We start from the raw sequence: 20,654 nt of genomic DNA, 5'->3' as shown, positions 1-20,654 counted from the left end.
TAGCATGACTGCTAACTGCATGGAGCTCCTGTAGTTCAGCACACCACTGAGCTGAAATCAATTCAAACGTCAGGCTGATCATGCCTGCTCCTTCCCTGCTGTTGCCCTCGCTGCACTTTTCTACTGGTCCCCTGTCACCCGCTGTGTCCCCTGTCACCTACTCTGCCTGCCCACACAATTAAAGCAGTCCCTGACTAATGGTTGGTCAAAGGACCATGCTATTTGTCCTTTCAATCATTCAGTTTTGAAATGTACAGTAGCCTACTGTATCTACTCTGGCAACTTGTGTTTATGTATATCTCAAAGGAAAAATCATTCTGCGTTTAATCTGAACTTTACTTTTTCTTTCAGGATGGGAACTTCACCAAAACCCAGCCAGGAAGTATACCAGAAAATGTCAAGAAAGTTGGCCAGTCTTGTTTCGTCGACTTTGGTGAGTTTTCTCATTCGGTCTTTTAAACTCCCAGTTCCATCATTGCTCTTTTGCAGTGCCAGGAATTGTTGGTGTCTGTCTTCAAAGGCCCCTAAACGTAACTGTCTGTGCTCTTCGGGGATGACATTTTCAAACAGCTCTGATCTAATAGGATTTCCCAGACAGAGAGAGAGCACAGAGTTTCCCAACATCTCATCTAGTTAGAACGTCTCATCTTTACTCCTTGTTCTGAAGTTTGTTGGCTTGGGTGTTGAAGTAAAATCTCAGTCCTAGTAAATGAGTTGTAATTTTAAAGTTGAAGTAGGTCCTAAACAAGGTGGCCGGACAACATTTCCAGAATTGATTTCTAGATCGACCACAGGGTTCTAATCTACTCCATATCATGAAGCAGCATATCCACTTTAAGTAAACTATTTATTGCATTTTTACTGGATGAAACACGCACACAAACAAATATATACATACACATTATTGCCAATATCAATATTTTAACAGTCGGGGGTGTCATGAAATATTTAGAGTACAAATTTCCTCATCCCAAAATGCAAATGATTCATGAGCCCAGGGAAATACCAAGGGAAATTACCTATGTGGTTTTCTGTGTGAATTTAATTCTTTATTTCAGACGGACTTGGCCTTTATGTTCAAATCTCAAGCTTATCTGAGCAAACAAGAACTTCTCACTTTTTTTCAATCTTTTTTTTTTAATCTTCTTTTCACTTTGTTACTATGGAAATGTCACTTCAAGCTGTTACCATGGTGAGGAAGGTTAAGCGGAGGTGGTCAAAGACCTAAAGATTCAGAGGGATAGATCTTGTCAATGCTTTTACACTTTCAGGCTCTGGAGGTTAATAAGGATCAACTGGAATGCGTTTTGCTTTTGCCCCTGTTTGTGACGCTACACGGGGCCTGGGATTAAACATATGAATAAATTAAATACAAATATAGGACAAAACACATCATGACGAGAGACAACACTACATAAAGAGAAACCTAAGACGACAAAGCATGGCAGCAACACATGACAACGCAGCATGGTGGCAACACAACATGACAACAACATGGTAGCAACACAACATGGCAGCAGCACAAAAGAGGGTCCAAACATTATTGGGCACAGACAACAGCACAAAGGGCAAGAAGGTAGAGACAACAATACATCACGCAAAGCAGCCACAACTGTCAGTAAGAGTGTCCATGATTGAGTCTTTGAATGAAGAGATGGAGATAAAACTGTCCGGTTCGAGTGTTTGTTGCAGCTCATTCCAGCCACTAGCTGCAGCAAACTGGAAAGACGAGCGACCCAGGGATGTGTGTGCTTTGGTGACCTTTAACAGAATGTGACTGGCAGAACGGGTGTTGTATGTGGAGGATGAGGGCTGTAGTATATATCTCAGATAGGGAGGAGTGAGGCCTAAGAGGGTTTTATAAATAAGCATCAACCAGTGAGTCTTGCGTCAGGTATACAGAGATGACCAGTTTACAGAGGAGTATAGAGTGCAGTGATGTGTCCTATAAGGAGCATTGGCGGCAAATCTGATGGCCGAATGGTAAAGAACATCTAGCCGCTCGAGAGCACCCTTACCTGCCGATCTATAAATTACGTCTCCGTAATCTAGCATGGGTAGGATGGTCATCTGAATCAGGGTTCGTTTTGCAGCTGGGGTGAAAGAGGAGTGATTACGATAGAGGAAACCAAGTCTAGATTTAACTTTAGCCTGCAGCTTTGATATGTGCTGAGAGAAGGACAGTGTACCGTCTAGCCATACTCCCAAGTACTTGTATGAGGTGACTATCTCAAGCTCTAAACCCTCAGAGGTAGTAATAACACCTGTGGGGAGGGGGGCATTCTTCTTACCAAACCACATGACCTTTGTTTTGGAGGTGTTCAGAACAAGGTTAAGGGCAGAGAAAACTTGTTGGATACTAAGAAAGCTTTGTTGTAGATCGTTAAACACAACATCCGGAGAGGGGCCAGCTGAGAATCAGTGTCACATGTGCAGGTGGTGCTGTTTAAATGGAAAAGGATGACTAATGAATCAAGACGGACTGACCATTCATTGTATGAAACACAAGGAGTGTTGATGTTGGCGCTCCCAATTGCTGCACGTTGCCCTCTCATTACCTTCTATTAAAACCACTTAAATTCATTATATTTTCCATCCTTTTCTTTTTCTGCGCTTGCTTGCACTTGAAAAGGTTCTCCCACACCACACACACTCATATATATATATATATATACACACACACACACACACACACACACATGCATACATTTGCTCGTCTCTGCTGATAAAGTAACGAATCAGAGGTGAGGTTGCTGCTGACTGACTATTAGATCGATGGAGCACAATGTGGCGCTCTGGCCTGCTTTAGAAGAGATTGTCTTTGACATGGCAGGACCTAGGGAGGGGATGGAATATCCAATACTGACACACACACACCCTCACCCAAACACAGTGCAGGGAGAACTATGGTCAATTGTAGCAGCCGCTTCTTGGTTGGCCTTCCACCAGTCACCAAGGGCATCATGATGCTAACGTGGCCCCTGTCACTGCATCAAGCCAGGTAGGCATGAGCACCGGGAGCAAAGGCCAGCACACGCCTGCAACGAGTTTAAAGAGCTTAATTGCGCTTGATCTTCAAAGCACGTTATCCTTGATTTCACTTTTGTTCCCTGAGAGCCTTTGGTGCCGATTTGAATATCAGCACCTAATTAAAAATATATATTGGATTCAGAGCACCTGTTCTTTGGAGATGGGGGGGGGGTATATGACCTCCGGGAGAGGAATGAAAGAGGAGACTGGATGCTTCAAAGACTCAAATGATTTCAATGTGCGAGAAATAAAAAGGAAAAAAAGGGCACAGAAAAGCTGGATGTGTGCAGATAGAACAGAGACCGAGGGAGATGGAGCTGGGAGAGGGAGGACTAGAGAGAGGGAGATAGGAAAGTGAGGAGCGTGACGTGTCTGCTTGATTCGGAGTGGGAATTATTCTGATCACACTCCAAGCTTTCAATTTTCGCCTACACCTCAGTGAGAGATGGCGGATACAGGAGTGACCTTCCTCCTAAAGCGCTTCTCCAACTCACACTCACTGCATCATCAACAATTCATCCGTAACATGAATCTATGAGCTTTCAAATAGTGATAAAGGTAATATAATGTTGGGCTGTTTCCATTTTACGTCCACATGCATACACATTCATTGTGTGGTTTTTCAGTGTTACCAATTCTAAGATGAGCCTTTCTTCCAAAGACTCATCAGACAGGTGTGTCAAACTCATTCCATGGAGGGCCTGCAGTTTTTTTCTCTCCCCCTTTTTAGTTAAGACCGAGACAACCAGGTGAGGGGAGTTCCTTACTAATTAGTGACCTTAATTCATCAATCAAGGACAAGGGAGGAGCGAAAACCCGCAGACACTCGGCCTTCCGTGAGATGAGTTTGACACGTGCATCAGAATGACTCGATTAGAGTGTCTGTTGAAGTAAGCCGCAGGTTAACGGCTGCATCCGCTGGCGCAACACTTCCGTCACACTATAGCCACGCCACCCTAGTCTTAATGCATGCACAACGTACGCCAGACAAAACATTCCCATCTGCCTTATCGTAGCTGTAATTGCATTTCTCAAAGCGACAGCGCCCAATGCATAATTCATTGATGGAGACTGCACAGCTAAGGACCACGGGAAGAGTTGACTGCTAATGCAGTTAGAGGAATTACGTTGATGACATGATGATTTGTGTTCTGTTTTTTTTTTCTTCTTTTCTCTCCGAGCTGAAGTAGCTCATGTACTAGCGTACATCTGAGGTGACGTTTTAAAAACCTGAACGCTACCCGGTCGATTTCCTCTCCTCCATTAGTGTCTTCATAGTGACAGCTCTGTGGTAGAACTACAGTGGTCCGTGTGCCTAGAGTCTTCTCAGGTAATGCTTTTTGAATATGTATGGGGTATTTGTGATGCACCCTTGATTCTTTTTTTCTTCCCCTGCCTCTCCCAGGCATTGTTTTTTTTTTTTTTCATCTCTTCTGGTGTGATATTTCTCTGTTCTCCTGGTACACTTCATCTTCTCTGTCTCTTTTTGAGAGAAGTGTTGTAGAGGCAAAATAGTGACATGTTATTCTTGGCTTTTGGATTGGGATCAGTGTCATGGTAAGAAAGTCTGAAATACTTAATGGTCGTCGTCAAGGATAACACCTCATACATAGTTCTCTTTAATCGGCGCGCACCGACACACACACACACACACACAAATACAACTTTTCACATTGACACACAGACACAGCTTTTCACATTGACACACACACACACACACACACACACAAATACAACTTCTCACATTGACACACAGACACAGAAAGAGCCTCCTTAGCCCTACCCAGGTCTGGTTGCATGGCAGGGTCCAGATAAGATTACAGACTTGGGGGTTGTAATGTGTCTGGCTGCAGGCTGGTTCCCTGGGCCAGGGGGATACAGGAGGTGTGGATGAGTGGAGAGTGTGTAATCTCTGGGTTTCTCTGCAGGCCCGGCCTCTGATTTGCATTATTATTGGTCCTGTGTCGTATCCTATGAATGCCAATGGGAGTGTCACCCGGCATCATAGCTTCACCAGGCACTGCAGTTTCCCTTTCTCTCTCTCGCTCTCTCCATCTCTCTTTCTTCTCCTCCTATCTCTCCATCTGAATAGTAATGTGGTTCATCAGTGGGAGCCAGTGCCATCCTACTGGTCTGACAGTAAACATCAGTGGATGATAACACAGAATAAATACTGACAAGCTCGCTCCGATTGTGAAACTACTGTATTAGTCTCTATCATTCACCTTTTACCTCACTCACTCTCTCCCCACCTGCCATCTCTCTCTCTTTTCTTTCCTCGGTGCTCTGATTGAATATTTTTACTCTTACCTCCGCTGTTCTGTCTCTGTTCATTTCAGTTTTCCCATCATCCTGCTTTTTTTGTTGCTCCTCATTTTATTCATGTCTTTCTCTTTTTCTTCCAGATGGAGATGGGTCCCAGGACCACCTTCTCCCAGTGTGTCTGGACGATGCATGCCACAGGAGTGCCATCTACCTTTCTAAGCCCGGGGAACCTGAGGTACAGTACCCCCCCATTGAAACCTGACAAGAGACCTCAAATCCTGCTCCATCCTTAAACTAAACTAGCCCTGCCCTCATCATTTACAGGTTTGAGTATCCGTTTTTTTTTTCTTCTCCCAGGCATGAGCCTCTTGGTCGTGCTGTTAACACCAGGTTTCCTTTACGAGAGTTGCTGAGTGACACAGCCAATACCTGCACCACCTCTGTCTAATTCCCGTTTCTTAGTCTCAGAACCACTCTCCCTCATAATTACTCCCCCCATCCAGGAGATCGACAGCACTCATAAGTGGCAGGACTACAATAGAGAAAATGAGTTCATAGCCACTCAGAGACTAATGAGGGTCTTGCAGAGAAGATAAGTCAGCACTGCTTTCATATTTTCCCACCACAAACGTCTGCTTTTGTATGCCTGTCACAGACAATTAAGATTTGAGCAGGAGAAGACTGAGGGAGAAGGAAATGAGAAAGATGGCAGAACATATGTTGGCTTTTGTTTGGTTGTCATACTGTTCAGTTCTTCACTGTCAGAGATGAGGAGTTGGAAAAGTTTTCCCTAGTTGATTCCATTAGCTATCGTCTAACTTTCATATTGGTGTCCTCTAGCTAGCCACTTCTACCTTTACTCACTTATCTTCTCCACTTTCTATATACTCTGTCACTATCCATCTTTCATCTCCCTCCGCCTCTGTTTTTCTACTCTCTCTCTCTCTCGTGGACTGAGCCCAGTGGGGTGGGGAGCACCACAGAGTTCCTGCTCATTTTCTCTCAGCTAGCCTGTGTAGCTCCCTCTGACCGCAGGCCACGAGACATGATTGGATTAGAAGCTTGGTAGGAGGAGATGCTCTGTTCAATCAGTGTCTGGGATCTTTGTCTGTGTAGGTACGTGTTCCTTGTATGTTCCTGCAGGTGTGTATGCTTCTGTACAGATGTGCACGTGTCATTGTGTGCAGGAACATGCCCCCCCCCCCCACACACACACACTGATTGAGACCATTTGATCTCGCGGTGTGTTATTTCCATCACGCTAATCCGCTGCTAATTCACTCACACTGCATGTGTACACGCCCTCTGAATATGAGCATAGCACACTGGGTCTCATTGAATTGCTGCATGAGAAGGGATAGGCTATTTTCTCCTATAGGTGGAACTCCATACATCTACCTACCATATCCATCCAGACCGATACCAATCCACCCCATATCCATGAAGTATTAGTATCTCTCTTGTGAGTGTAGGTTTAATTTCACCCAGGCCTCTGTGTCCGTGGTCGGGGGAGGAGTCTGTGTCCCCGCTCTGACAGGATACAGAAATTTTAATGGAGTCTATATCCGGCCGTTCCCCCAGAGACGGGGATCCGTGGACCGGGAGGCGTCCTAGGATTTGATTGTCCCTTAATCGGTGTGCCGGGAGGAAAGCCCATCCATAAAACATGGAGAGGGGAACGGCGGATTGTCTGAGGGGGCATGAGTAAACGCCAAGGGATGTGCAAGGAATTCCAATGCAGAGTGGGGAGGGTTCATGGGTTGGCCCGTACATCTCCACCTCCCTTCCTTCTCCCGGCACCACAAACTGTTATTCATTTCATTTTCATGTACTGCATAACCAACGCTTTGTCCCGAGGTTTGACAGTATCTGGAGCTGGTCAGATTGTTTCTTTTGTATTTATTTTTGGGAGGAAGATAAATAATATTTATGTTCCTGCTGCCTGATTTGTTATTACTTTTCCTTCTCAGCATTCTGCTGTGCTGCTGGCACCATTACAGCATGGGGACACTGTCCTGAATGGAAGAGCTAGTCGAGCCGTGTGAGTGAGTGGCGTTAGGTAGCCTACATCTTCTTGATCCATTTGGATGACCAGTCAATCATCTGAAGACTCAGGGTGTGAGTGGGAACAGACAGTTGAGTTGAATCCCAGCCAAGCCCCCGTCACCTGATTGCATAGGAGAGTGGAACAGGACATGGCCATTATCTCCACCCCACCGATTTAATATACACTGCCAAGTTTCCAGTGTGAACGAGTCAGGCCATCAGTCTGAGACAGCCGGACACAGGGCACGGTAGCACCAGGTGCCATCCACAGATACCCTCTGTCTTTGTGACATGCTGACATGTGGGTGTAGTCTGTCACCAGCTTTGTCATCAGCTCTGCCTCCCCACTCTCTCTCTCTTTTGGTCTCAGGGACACCTGTTCAATGTTTCTTTATTCATCACAGGACAATGAAATACACCCTCTCTCTCTTTCTTTTCTTTGCTCTTGCTCTCTTCTTCACAAATCGGCACCTCTTGCATTTCCCCTATGTTATCTTTTTTCACATTTGTGTTAGGCATTTTTTCTTGGCTTCCATTGTTAAAAATATCGTAACATCCTCTGCATCTCTAAATCTATCAGGAGAAAAATGTGACATGCAATATACATAAATCCATCCTAGATTACATATATAATTTAAGTAAGGGCTAAACGCCGACGTTCTGTACATTACCTTAGAATTAATGGACGACGGTATAGCGGAGTCCTTCCGTGGAGTTAATTTTTCCAAGGTAATGTACAGAGCAGAGGCGTTTTCCCCGCTTATACAGTACCACATATTCCAAAGAAAACAATACTGAAGCACACATTTACTGGTATAGAATAGAAATGACATGTTTTAATTTATATTTTCATTTTGATAAGTACATTCAACTTTTATCATCCCAACAAACCTGGTTGCCAGAGACGTGACCCAGTCGTTCGTTTATTCGGTTGCATGATAGCTGGCAACGTTCTTAGCCAACTATAGCTAGCACAGTCACGTCAAACAGTGCATCCAGAATAACAGAATAGCTGCATTTGATTAAACTGTTTTCCAGTGGCATTTATTTGGATACATCCATAACAATGAGCTGACGATTCGCGATTTCACCTGGCATCGAAAAGTTGCTCTCGTCTCAGGACTGTTCATTACAGTAGAGATCACATTGCAAATGAAACACTAGGTTAAAAGCTAGCTAAATCGTTGGTTGCTAGCAAATCTGCCAACATAACCGAATTCAACAATACCAGTTGCTGAAAACAGCTGGTCAAACTATACTGAACAAAAATATAAACGCAACAATTTCAAAGGTTTTACTGAGTTACAGTTCATATAAGGAAATCAGTCAACTGAAATAAATTCATTAGGCCCTAATCTATGGATTTCACATGACTGGGCAGGGGTACAGCCATGGGTGGGCCTTGGAGGGCATAGGCACACCCACTTGGCAGCCAGGCTCTCCCACTGGGGAGCCAGGCCCAGCCAATCAGAATGAGTTTTTCCCCACAAAAGGGCTTTATTACAGACCAGAAATATTGTTCAGCAGGGATTATTGTGACAAAGGAGAAATGTTCACTAACAGAGATGTATACAAATTTGTGCCGAAAATCAGCAACACTGCAAAATGCTGAGAAGGCAAAGTAATAACAAAATAAGCTTTTTGTGCATATGGAAAATATCTGGGATTTTTTTTATTCCAGCTCAGACCAACACTTTACATGTTGCATTTATATGTTTGTTCAGTGTAGAAAGTGGGAGGATTTGACAGCATAGTGCCACTTGCGTGATGACAGCAGCATTGAGGACATTTACATGCACAGTAATAATTCCATATTAAACTGTTTTATGGCAGTAGGCAGATTATGCAATAGTCATATAAACACCTATATCTGTTTATCTTAATCGGCGTAAAGTCAAACTCGAAGTAAGCATACGCCGACTAAAACACCAGGTTTTCTGAGAAATCTTTAGAATTATTAGCGCGTAAAGACCTTATTCGGCGTTCCAGTGGTGTATTTGATCGGCGCATGTGCAATCAGCCTAGCGACCCTCCCTCTTTAGCGCGAGTGATGTGAGTTCGGAACAACTGAATGTATACTTCTTAGAAGTAGTTCCCACATTCAAACGTTAATTGTCCGAACTCACAAACAGATATGCTTAACAAAATTAACATGGTCACTGTGGTAGAGCGTTTATTTTGATTGGCAATTTTCTCTGCGTTCATCAGAGTGCCATCAGGTAGCCTGATTTCAGATGTGTCCATGTAACGTTAAACATGATTATTTGGGAAATTGTTCTTCTTGCAAAGCATGTAAACGTTTAATCAAACTATTGCATTACTCTGAATATCCACAATATTCGCATTATTGTGTGCATGTAACCGTACTCATTGATGGACGGTACTCACCATGTTAGGTCAGTAGATGCTGCAAAAAAATATGTCTCTGCAAAAACAAATGAATCCTAGTTAGCTAAGTACGTTTTTCCTCGTTGGACCTGCGTTTAGAATGTATCCAATTTCGGTTTGTGTGGTTGTTGATTTGACTTTCTGTAACATGGTAGCAAGTACGGTCTGCATGGTGCAGTGCTTTAGAAAGGTAAAAAGGCGCTTATTGTTGGAACTACTTCAAATGTGTCTTTTCCAGCTGTCCAATATATCTGGTTTTAATGCTAACTCTAAAATTCCCTTTTTAGCCAATCAGAAATGAGTATTCAACAATACTGTGGTATGAATCATAATAATAGGCTGCTCTCCATGGGAATTGAAAGAACAAAACAGCTGCTCGCTAGATGCAGTCTTGGGAATGAACTGGAATGGCTTTGCAGTGATGATGTGATGAGCGATATAGTTTTTCCTTTGCGGATCATAAAGCAGGGAGTTCATTAGATGCATTGTTTTTGATGTTGTCCACGGCGACGTCTATGTTCTCTATGGATATAATGGCACCTCGTCTGCCGTTCCCCGCGGCTTCTGACATTTTAATTTCTTGGCCTAATGAACCGTCGCTGCCGCGATGGCGAATCGATAGGAGGGAACCTGCTAACACTGTAGCTTTAGTAAACAATGTGTTGACGAGAACGGTGTGTATGTGCTGTGTTGTACACTGAGATTTCTCTGGGACTGATAAAATGACATTTGTATGCCTGCCGCTTCCCTCTCTCACCATCAAATGTTGAGAATTACCTTGGAGGAGAAAACACCGTTATATTTTCCCAGATTTAAAAAGATCATCGTGTATTTTTTTCGTCCCTGCACCGTCACCTCTTCCAGTGATATATGTTAAATCCATTGACCTTTTGATCCAATGAATTTCAGAATTTAAGTGAAATGTTTAGGGCACTCTATAAAAATAGAAAAATGTGTAAACCTCTCTGAATGATTACACGCATATCAAGAAGTAGTGTTTAACAACTTCATTTAAATGATAAAGTGGGATTGCATGTTAGGCTTCATGCTCACCTCATTATTCAAATGTGCTAGGCTTCTCTGCCTGACCTTCAAATAATCAAGGTTTTGTGACCTTATGAGTCTACTAATGCAGGCCTTGCAGACTCTACCATTCGTATTACCTGGGTAATCGCCTTATGCATGATCTCCATCTTCCACACACTGCACCTGCTGTAAAATAATAATACTGATGCCATCAACATGCACTGTGTGTTGCGTCTCCTATTTTGCTTTGCAACGTTTACTTTGCCCACATCTGCTGTAAGGTGTTAGCCTAGATTGAGGACGTCTAGTCGGCCTGATGTTTATAAAAACACAGTGACACCCTTTTGAGTCATTGTTGTGATGTATGTGATAGTCACTCACTTCCTGATATGCGCAATATTTGCTGATTTAGTAAATTCATTCTAAACATCCCAAACAGATGTTAATGCTGTATATGGGAAAAGTATCTGTTTGTGGGGATATTACAATATTTTTTGCTTGAGTGACAACAAAGGCAAATACATGGTTGGAGTGTTGCTCCTAATTACCAGGAAATAATAATAATAATAATAATAATAGCAACAATATTTTTTAAATAAATGGAAATTCCCTAGCAGAGTCAGTTAATTACTGAGAGGCTGGTTGTCTAGGATGACACTGATTGCCTGGCCTTTTCTGGTTCCCGCTTGATTAATCTATGGGTTGATCCTCTGCGTTCTGCTCAGGCTGATTAACCCAATCAGGAGCGGTGAGGATCGGGAGACGCAAGGAGAATGAATACCTTATGTGTGTTTTTATAACATCCCGTCGGCTCAAACCGGACCTAGATCTCTCCCCTCCATACATCTGCAGCAAAAATGTACAATTCCTCATCTCCACCGTAACATCTCTCCTCTCCTCTGCTCCTCTGTCAGTCACGGTACAGTTGAGAGCATGTGATGTGCCTTTTTTTAAATGGGCCTGATGGGAAGAAGTGGTCTTTACCTTGAAGACCAGAACATGTCTTTTTATATCCATGTTAGCCTGTCTGAGTAAGAGAACATGAATCCCTCTCCAACTGAAAGATGGACACACACAGTGTAAAACTAGGCACAAGCTCCTCTGTGTGTCTATGTCCAAACCTGAGGCACTGAAATGGAGGCTGACTGGAAGTGGAGGGCCTAGAGACTGACTCATGGGAATGGAGATGGAGCCATGATCCAGCAGGGGTAATGAAGGATGATTGTCTCCATCCATCAGAGGAGCACTCCACTCAGCCACTGCTATCCCACTGCCCCTCCCTTCCCTCCAACATGCAGCATAAATCTACTTTCTCTTCTAGGAGGGATCAGACCTACGTCAGAGAGAGAGCTCTCTGTAAAGACACTGGGACAATGGCTGCACTTCTCCTGTCATATCCAGCACCTCCAACCCTCCCTGTTTCCCCCAGTCAGTCACGCTTCTATAGGCAGCTCTGGAGCAGTTTCAGCAGGCTTCAGCTCAGCAGACTGCCTTGCCACTGGGAGGCTCAGTCAGTCCTCCTGTTGGTATTCTGAACACATCCTCTCTCTCCCTCTCTTCCCCTCCTCTATCCCTCTCTCCCCCTCCTCTCTCTGTCTCTCTCTCTCCTCTCAAAATGGCATTAGAAAGGAAACAGAAAGCAGCACTCATCAAGCCGCTGGCCTGGAATATGATGTGTTGTATACATCTTTAGCGATCTATTGGGATTGTTGTGCAGGAAAGTATGTTAGTCTGGTATGCTGGCTGCCAGCCTGGTAGGGATGGTTTGGGTTTGTTCAGCTCCTAGAGTCACCCACTGCCTCACAGTACGTCTGACTGGCTGGCACCCAGGCTGCCTGGCAGCTCCTTACGGTTATTTATAAACTTTGTCTGGATGTCTTCCATTTGAAAAAGTGTCTGAAATCCCTTTAGTCAATGTACTCTTCTCTCTCTCGCTCTCTATATCGCTTGTTCTCTCGCTCTCTGTATTTCTTTCTCCATCACCTCTCATAATTTTATATATATAGATAATCAATCAATCAATCAATCAATGGGGATCATTTGTATGCACAGTAGAAAGCGTTGAGGTCTAATGAACCAAGTAAAGTGTCAGTCAGCACAATGCTGATGATAGACTTCTGCTCCCCTATGTAAGACCAGCTGTGAGTAGAGCTGATGGTGAAGCAGCACTCCTAGCCAAGATGCAGAGAAGTTCCTCTTTTTATTATCAGACTCCACTGTTGAGGATCAACTCACCAATGACCCAGCGTAATCCATTTTGTGGAACACTTGAGTGACGCAAGGTTGTCTGTGCACTGCTGTGTCCAAGGTGAGCTTCATCCCAAGTTGCCATTAGCATAGTTTCTGTTTGCTAAGTGGCAGTTAAGCCCTAAAATGTGTTGTGTTTTCAGAGTACTTTTGGGAGCACTTATAGAAGTGAGAGACTGGGTGTGCGTGCGTGGGCTCAGCAGTTTAATTTAGCGGTGTAGTGTTTGTTACCGTACACAGTACTAATTAGCTTAAATACATGATTTAGGTTTCATTCCCCAGTTTCTATGTAACCTGGCCAAAACAAATCATTGGGACGTACAGTTGAAGTCGGAAGTTTAAATACACCTTAGCCAAATACATTTAAACTCAGTTTTTCACAATTCCTGACATTTAATCCTAGCACAAATCCCCTGCCTTAGGTCAGTTAGGATCACCACTTTATTTTAAGAATGTGAAATGTCAGAATAACAGTAGAGAGATTTATTTCAGCTTTTATTTCTTTCATCACATTCCCAGTGGGTCAGAAGTTCACATACACTCAATTAGTATTTGGTAGAATTGCCTTTAAATTGTTTAACTTGGGTCAAATGTTTCGGGTAGCCTTCCACAAGCTTCCCACAATAAGTTGGGTGAATTTTGGCCCATTCCTCCTGACAGAGCTGGTGTAACTGAGTCAGGTTTGTAGGCCTCCTTGCTCGCACACACTTTTTCAGTTCTGCCCACACATTTTCTATAGGATTGAGGTCAGGGCTTTGTGATGGCCACTCCCATACCTTGACTGTGTTGTCCTTAAGCCATTTTTCCGCAACTTTGGAAGTATGCTTCGGGTCATTGTTCATTTGGAAGACCCATTTGCGACCAAGCTTTCACTTCCTGACTGATGTCTTGAGATGTTGCTTCAATATATCCACATCATTTCCCTTCCTCATGATGCCATCTATTTTGTGAAGTGCACCAGTCCCTCCTGCATCGAAGCACCCCCACAACATGATGGTGTTCTTCGGCTTGCAAGCCTCCCCCTTTTTCCTCCAAACATAACGATGGTCATTATGACCAAACAGTTCCATTTTTGTTTCATCAGTCCAGAGGACATTTCTTCAAAAAGTATGATCTTTGTCCCCATGTGCAGTTGCAAACTGTAGTCTGGCTTTTTTTATGGCGGTTTTGGAGCAGTGGCTTCTTCCTTGCTGAGGGGCCTTTCAGGTTATGTCGATATAGGACTCGTTTTACTGTGGATATAGATACTTTTGTACCTGTTTCCTCCAGCATCTTCACAAGGTCCTTTGCTGTTGTTCTGGGATTGATATGCACTTTTCGCACCAAAGTACGTTAATCTCTAGGAGACAGAACGTGTCTCCTTTCTGAGCGGTATGACGGCTACGTGGTCCCACGGTGTTTATACTTGCATACTATTGTTTGTACAGATGAACGTGGTACCTTCAGGCGTTTGGAAATTGCTCCCAAGGATGAACCATACTTGTGGAGGTCTACAATTTGGCTGATTTTCTTTTGATTTTCCCATGATATCAAGCTAAGAGGCACTGAGTTTGAAGGTAGACTTTGAAAGCTTCTAAAGCCATGACATAATTTTCTGGAATTTTCCAAGCTGTTTAATGGCCCAGTCAACTTAGTGTATGTGAACGTCTGACCAACTGGAATTGTGATACAGTGAATTATAAGTGAAATAATCTGTCTGTAAACAATTGTTGGAAAAAGTACTTGTGTCATGCACAAAGTAGATGTCCTAACCAACTTGCCAAAACTATAGTTTGTTAACAAGAAATTTGGAGTGGTTGAAAAACGAGTTTTAATGACTCCAACCTAAGTGTATGTAAACTTACGACTTCAACTGTATTTACATAGCTGTTCCAGTCATAACTAGTACTGTATTTACATAATCATAGCCAATCATTAAACCCTCATTAAAACCAGTCAGTATTCATTGCACATATGATGAATGATCATTAAACTTCGTAATGACCGGTCATTATTACCAGTTAATCTCACTCAAAGGAAGTCGTCATTTAAGCTCAGTAACCGCTTGTCATTTTTCCAAACACCCATAACCTTTCACATATAACTTTAAATAATGTGAATTATCATTGTCGGCAGTCCCCGTGAAAGGGAGGAGGCCAATCGACCTCTGCAGCCAATGACGCATCCCTTCGATTAACTCCCCGCCCAGGCCTGATAAAGACATGGGTCTGAGCTCGGCTCAGTGGGACTTCAATCACCTGGTTGGGATTGTATGAATGGCTTTCTGGCCAAGAGCCCTAAAATGGAGATGCCATTTCACCCCCAGTACCTTGAACAAATTGTACATAGCTCATACACATACTCCCAATTGTTTCACCCACACTGTCCAGACAAAAACACTTACCTCTCCCACACACCCTCATCCCTAACACATTCCCTGCCGGTGCAGCCATACTGTACATATCACACCGTCTTCCCCTGCCCTATCATGTAGCAGCACCGCTTCAACAGGGTTATACATCAGAGCCTATGTGGTACTGATTCATCAAAGGAGCACCGGCCGTCCAGCACTGAGGTCTATCCCCTGTAAATACTCACACAAGACTATACACTTTGCTCTGAGAGACTTTCTTATGGCCTCAACTCTCTCCTCTCTTGCTGCTCGTTTTCTCAGTCTGTAAATATGTTGCCTGTGTTTATGTATTCAGAGAGGGAGAACAGCCATATTAGCAGACATTACCGCTACCTTCATGGCGGTTCCTCTGGCGGATATAATGTGCGGAGATGCACCTGGTTTTTCCTGTTTAACATTCATGAATATTTAAATCCACAGCATCTGCATTCCCGCCTCCCCAGTGCTTCCAATAATAGGTGGGCCTTGTGGAGACGAGGGGGAAACAGAGAGGCGTTCAGCTGCATGAAGAATAGCTCCTATCCCCGCTGCCCTCTCTTTTAAAGCTCTTTGTGTAGTTCTCGTATTCACATCCGTCTATTCAGTAACGGTTACTAATGATGGTATCGGAGGATGTCGCTCTGTGAGACTGGCCATTCTTAGCAGTGGATGCAACACTATTAGGGAATCTTACTTGGATTTTATTCACTATTCGTTACGTGTTGTCATTTAGCAGGCGCTCATATCCTTAGCGACGTGCAGTAGTGAGTGCATACATTTTCGTGAAATATAATGAATTTACCCACCGTAGTTAGTATGATTTTTGTACATTCATGTTCTATTATGATGAACATCAGTCACTGTCAGAGAGGGAGATGTCCCCAGGGTTTATTGACTACTCAGTTGAGCTGTCAAGGGTGGAATATGTGTTGTTACAGCTATGCAGGGGAGGGCCGGGGCGAGTGTCTCTATCAATATATTGTCTCTTTCACTGCAATATTTATCATGGTACTGTATAATCAGGGAGGTCAAGGATAGGCCACACAGTCACAGTGGGTTTCACAGGGGTAGATCTAATTTCTGCAGCTCTTTTCAAATACGAAATATGGTCTGATGGAAAATTACTGTTTTATTGCTGGGAACAGGAAGGAAGAAATTCCCTCTGCCCTAGCACTCATTTCTATCTTTTGACTTGTAGCATTAATGGCAGTAATTCAGCAACCCTACTGAACCCGCTCTCACCACGTTGTCATTTCTGCCATATACACCAGCTGTTAATAATAGTCAATGTTGTTTCATTTTCTTTTCGCTCCGAGTCTCATTTCGGTGTAGTATACTGTATCATCAGTGAGCTGAACCAGCGTCGTTGTTTTCTCTCCTGTTGCAGTGGGTGCCAGTCCTGACAGATTTCCAGAGGAGGGAGACTCTCTGGGGCTTCGTGCCCCCCCAGACCACCCCTCCTGCTGGGGAGCTCCACAACCCCATCACCCTGCACCTGGGAGACTACAACATGGACGGCTTCCCTGACGCCCTGATCATCCTGCGCAACACCAGTGGGAGGTGAGTGGCACACTGACCCATAGGAAAAATGTATTGGGGATTAGGGGAGAGGTCTCATGCTGGGTCAGATTAGGCTCTGTTCGAGAAGAATACGTTGGTAATCACACCATGCCTTTCAATGATCTATTTTGTGTTCGCTGACCCGCAATGCTTTTTTGGATTAGATTAGTTTGCATGAAGTATGATTTGTACATTGAAAGCCTATAGTATGTGTCAATATCCATATAAAACATGGATTCTAACCTTGAATGGCTTTCGATTTTAAATAGATTAGATGGGTGAATTTTCAGTGACGACGTGAAAGCCCCAGGTCACACTTCAGCATGGGGACATGACAGATAAGAGCCAAAGTTAGCAGCAGTCTTGAAAACACCCCTGACCTTGGGATGAGGTGGCACGGTCAGAGAGGACAGACAGCAGGAAGAGGATGTGTGGATTATCAGCAGCCTGTAGATTGAGATAAGATATCAGTCAGGACAGGGCCAAAGTTAGGCCTATATTCATGCTGATTGTTCTGTTCCATCTGTGTGACTTCATAATAGACAATGTTACGACTGACATAGTTCAGAAGACGTGGAGCATTTCTGTGACATTTGTAACGCTTTATGTACACACGCTTGTGCGTGAAGCGTACATACGCCCATACACGTACATGTGAACCTCGATTTCAGTCGAATCTCTCCGGCAGCTTAACTCCTTCTCTTTGGGTCACCCTCATCCTGGGAGGTCCATTCTAATAACACCTTGTCCTTGTCTTCAAGCCATGGAACTTAATCACATATTAAGCTCTGACCCAACCATCATACATGACCAATCCAGGGTGATAGTTTAAAACCAGATCAGGAACATGGACAGAAGATGGCTGTAGTGATTGATAATGATTCTCCTGTCAATAATTATACACCATGTTTATGGTGTGTAGTATAAATACCATCAAAACCGATGGTCCGGTTTCATCCCAAGACCCGGGCGTGGCCTGTAATTGCGACATTGTGTAGATCTAGCCTACGTTTTTATACATCTTGTAGTTAGTTTGTAATTGTCTGCAGTTGAGTGTACTCTGTGCTCGAACAGACTCTGCTTACCAAATGTTTGGCCAGTTTAATGTGCCTCCCACTCTCACACTTTTTTTTGTTCTTCTCTTCTATTCTTTCTTTCCCATTCGCTTGTTATTTATAGCTGGGTTTTGGATGAAAATCCTGCCTGCCCACACACTTCCTATCTTTACAGAATGAATGTGTATTTGAATTTTAAGATGGGCAGTGAAAACCATACACTGAGCCCAAAAAGCCGTGTGTTTCTGGGAAAACAAGCAAATGTGTCGTGTTGGGAACTGGAAGTCAAAACAAACAAGCTCCTATGTAACGAGGAACAGGGCAAAACGTTGCACCGTTCTCGTCTCTGCAGACTGGCTGTGATGAATGCTAATAGCTGCTCGGGGGCTCGTTTGATGCGTCATGGCACACTGTGTTTAAGCACGGCAGTCTCCAGCCTATTTCCTGCCAAAGAGATTGACATTTGACCTTTTCAAATAGTATAATCATGTTTTAATTTAATGAGCAACACTCTATGCCAGAGCCATCAGCCTCAGGCTTTTATTGACTCGTCTGAGGTGGTGTCAATGGGATCGAGGAGGTCGAAAAATATGTGTTTCAGGCCCTTAGCAGTTGAAGATTCATTAGTTTAGAGGTAAAAATATCCAGAACAAAAATATAAACGCAACATGCAACAATTTCAAAGATTTTACTGATTTACAGTTCATATAAGGAAATCAGTCAATTGAAATAAATGAATTACGCCCTAATCTATGGATTTCACATGACTGGGAATACAGATATGCATCTGTTGGTCACAGATACCTTAAAAAATAGTTAGATCAGAAAACCAGGCGTGGATCAGAAAACCAGTCAGTATCTGGTGTGACCACCGTTTGCCTCATGCAGCGCGACACATCTCCTTCTCATAGAGTTGATGAGGCTGTTGATTGTGGCCTGTGTAATGTTGTCCCACTGGTCTTCAATGGCTGTGCAGATTTCTGGATATTGGCAGGAACTGGAACACGCTGTCCAGACCATCCCAACCATGCTCAATTGGTGACATATCTGGTGAGTATGCAGGCCATGGATAGAACTGGGAAATGTTCAGCTTCCAGTAGTTGTCTGCAGATTCTTGCGTCATGGGCCGTGCATTATCATGCTGAAACATGAGGCGATGGCGTCGGATAAATGGCACGACAATGGGCTTTAGGATCTCGTCACGGTATCTCTCTGCATTCAAATTGCCATCAATAAAATGCAATTGTGTTCTTTGTCTGTAGCTTATGCCTGCCCGTTACATAACCCCACCGCCACTCTGTTCACTTGTTCACAACGTTGACATCAACAAACCGCTCGCCCACACGACGCCATACACATAGTGTCGGTTGTGAGGCCGGTTAGACGTACTGCCAAATTCTCTAAAACGACGTTGGAGGCAGCTTACGGTAGAGAAAAGAACATTCCATTCTCTGGCAACAGCTCTGGTGGACATTCCTGCAGACAGCGGGATCTTATATTTCAGCTCATGTTGCGTTTTATATTTTTGTTCAGTATAACATGGTTTGTCATACTATAGGGACACCGTTTTTTTATTTTTTATTCAGTGGTTTTTTGTGTCAGGTTCAATGGGAGTTGAGAGAGATGGCAGATTGGTAGTTTGGGTACCTCCTCTTTGGGCTCGCAGTATGGAGTGGTGCCTCTCTGCATCATACAATATGCACTTGATTACTTCATCACACTTCTCCCAGATGGAGGTTTCTGCTCTGCTGGCTGCACACAGTCACTCACTCTCTCACCCTCTGTTTCCAAGCGCAACACACACACACACACACACACACACACACACACACACACACACACACACACACACACACACACACACACACCCACACACCCATTGTCTTATATTCTCCCCTGCTGTGACTGTCTACAGCATTCTCTCAATCCCACTCACTCCAACCTATGAAATTGATTATCATGGTGTTGGATCTTCGCTGATCTCATACACTGAGTGTACAAACCATTAGGAACACCTGCTCTTTCCATGCCATAGATCACGTGTCAAACTCATTCCACGGAGGGCTGAGTGTCTGCGGGTTTTCTTTCCACCCTTGTACTTGATTGTCTCATTAAGGTCACTAATTAGTAAGGAACTCCCCTCACCTGGTTGTTTAGGTCTTAATTGAAAGGAATGAGGAACGTGGAATGAGTTTGACACCCCTGACATAGACTAACCAGGTGAACTAGAATCCCTTATTGATGCCACTTGTTAAATCCGCTTCAATCAGTGTAGATGAAGGGGAGGAGACAGGTTAAAGAAGGATTTTTATGTTTTGAGACATGAATTGTGCATGTGTGCTATTCCGAGGGTGAATGGGCAAGACAAAAGATTTAAGTGCCTTTGAATGGGGTATGGCCGTAGTTGCCAGGCGCACCGGTTTGTGTCAAGAATTGCACCGCTGTTGGGTTCAAACACAACATTGTCCTGTGTATATCAATAATTCCATCTAGCCAGCTTGACACAGCTGTGGGAAGCATTGGAGTCAACATGGTCCATCCCTGTGGAACGCTTTCGACACCTTGTAAGGTCCCTGCCCCGATGAACTGAGGCTGTTCTGAGGGCAAAAGGGGGTGCAACTCAATATTAGAAAGGTGTTCTTAATGTTTTGTACACTCAGTGTATG

General features: G+C 43.8%; 1 protein-coding gene across 1 annotated transcript in view; it reads left to right on the top strand.

The window, feature by feature from the left end:
- LOC106587292 (T-cell immunomodulatory protein) overlaps positions 1-20,654 on the top strand; it is a 108,104-nt gene that overhangs the window by 27,321 nt on the left and 60,129 nt on the right. The window contains exons 8-10 of the mRNA XM_014175543.2: positions 352-433; positions 5,436-5,530; positions 16,761-16,933. Of these exons, the coding sequence (XP_014031018.1) occupies positions 352-433; positions 5,436-5,530; positions 16,761-16,933 (350 nt within the window). The remainder of the gene's footprint in view (positions 1-351; positions 434-5,435; positions 5,531-16,760; positions 16,934-20,654) is intronic.

This window comes from Salmo salar, chromosome ssa26 (genome assembly GCF_905237065.1).
Source record: "Salmo salar chromosome ssa26, Ssal_v3.1, whole genome shotgun sequence".
In the NCBI taxonomy this organism is placed as follows: domain Eukaryota; kingdom Metazoa; phylum Chordata; class Actinopteri; order Salmoniformes; family Salmonidae; genus Salmo; species Salmo salar.
The sequence above is the reverse complement of the archived record's forward strand: the minus strand, read 5'-3'. Positions and strand labels throughout refer to the sequence as shown.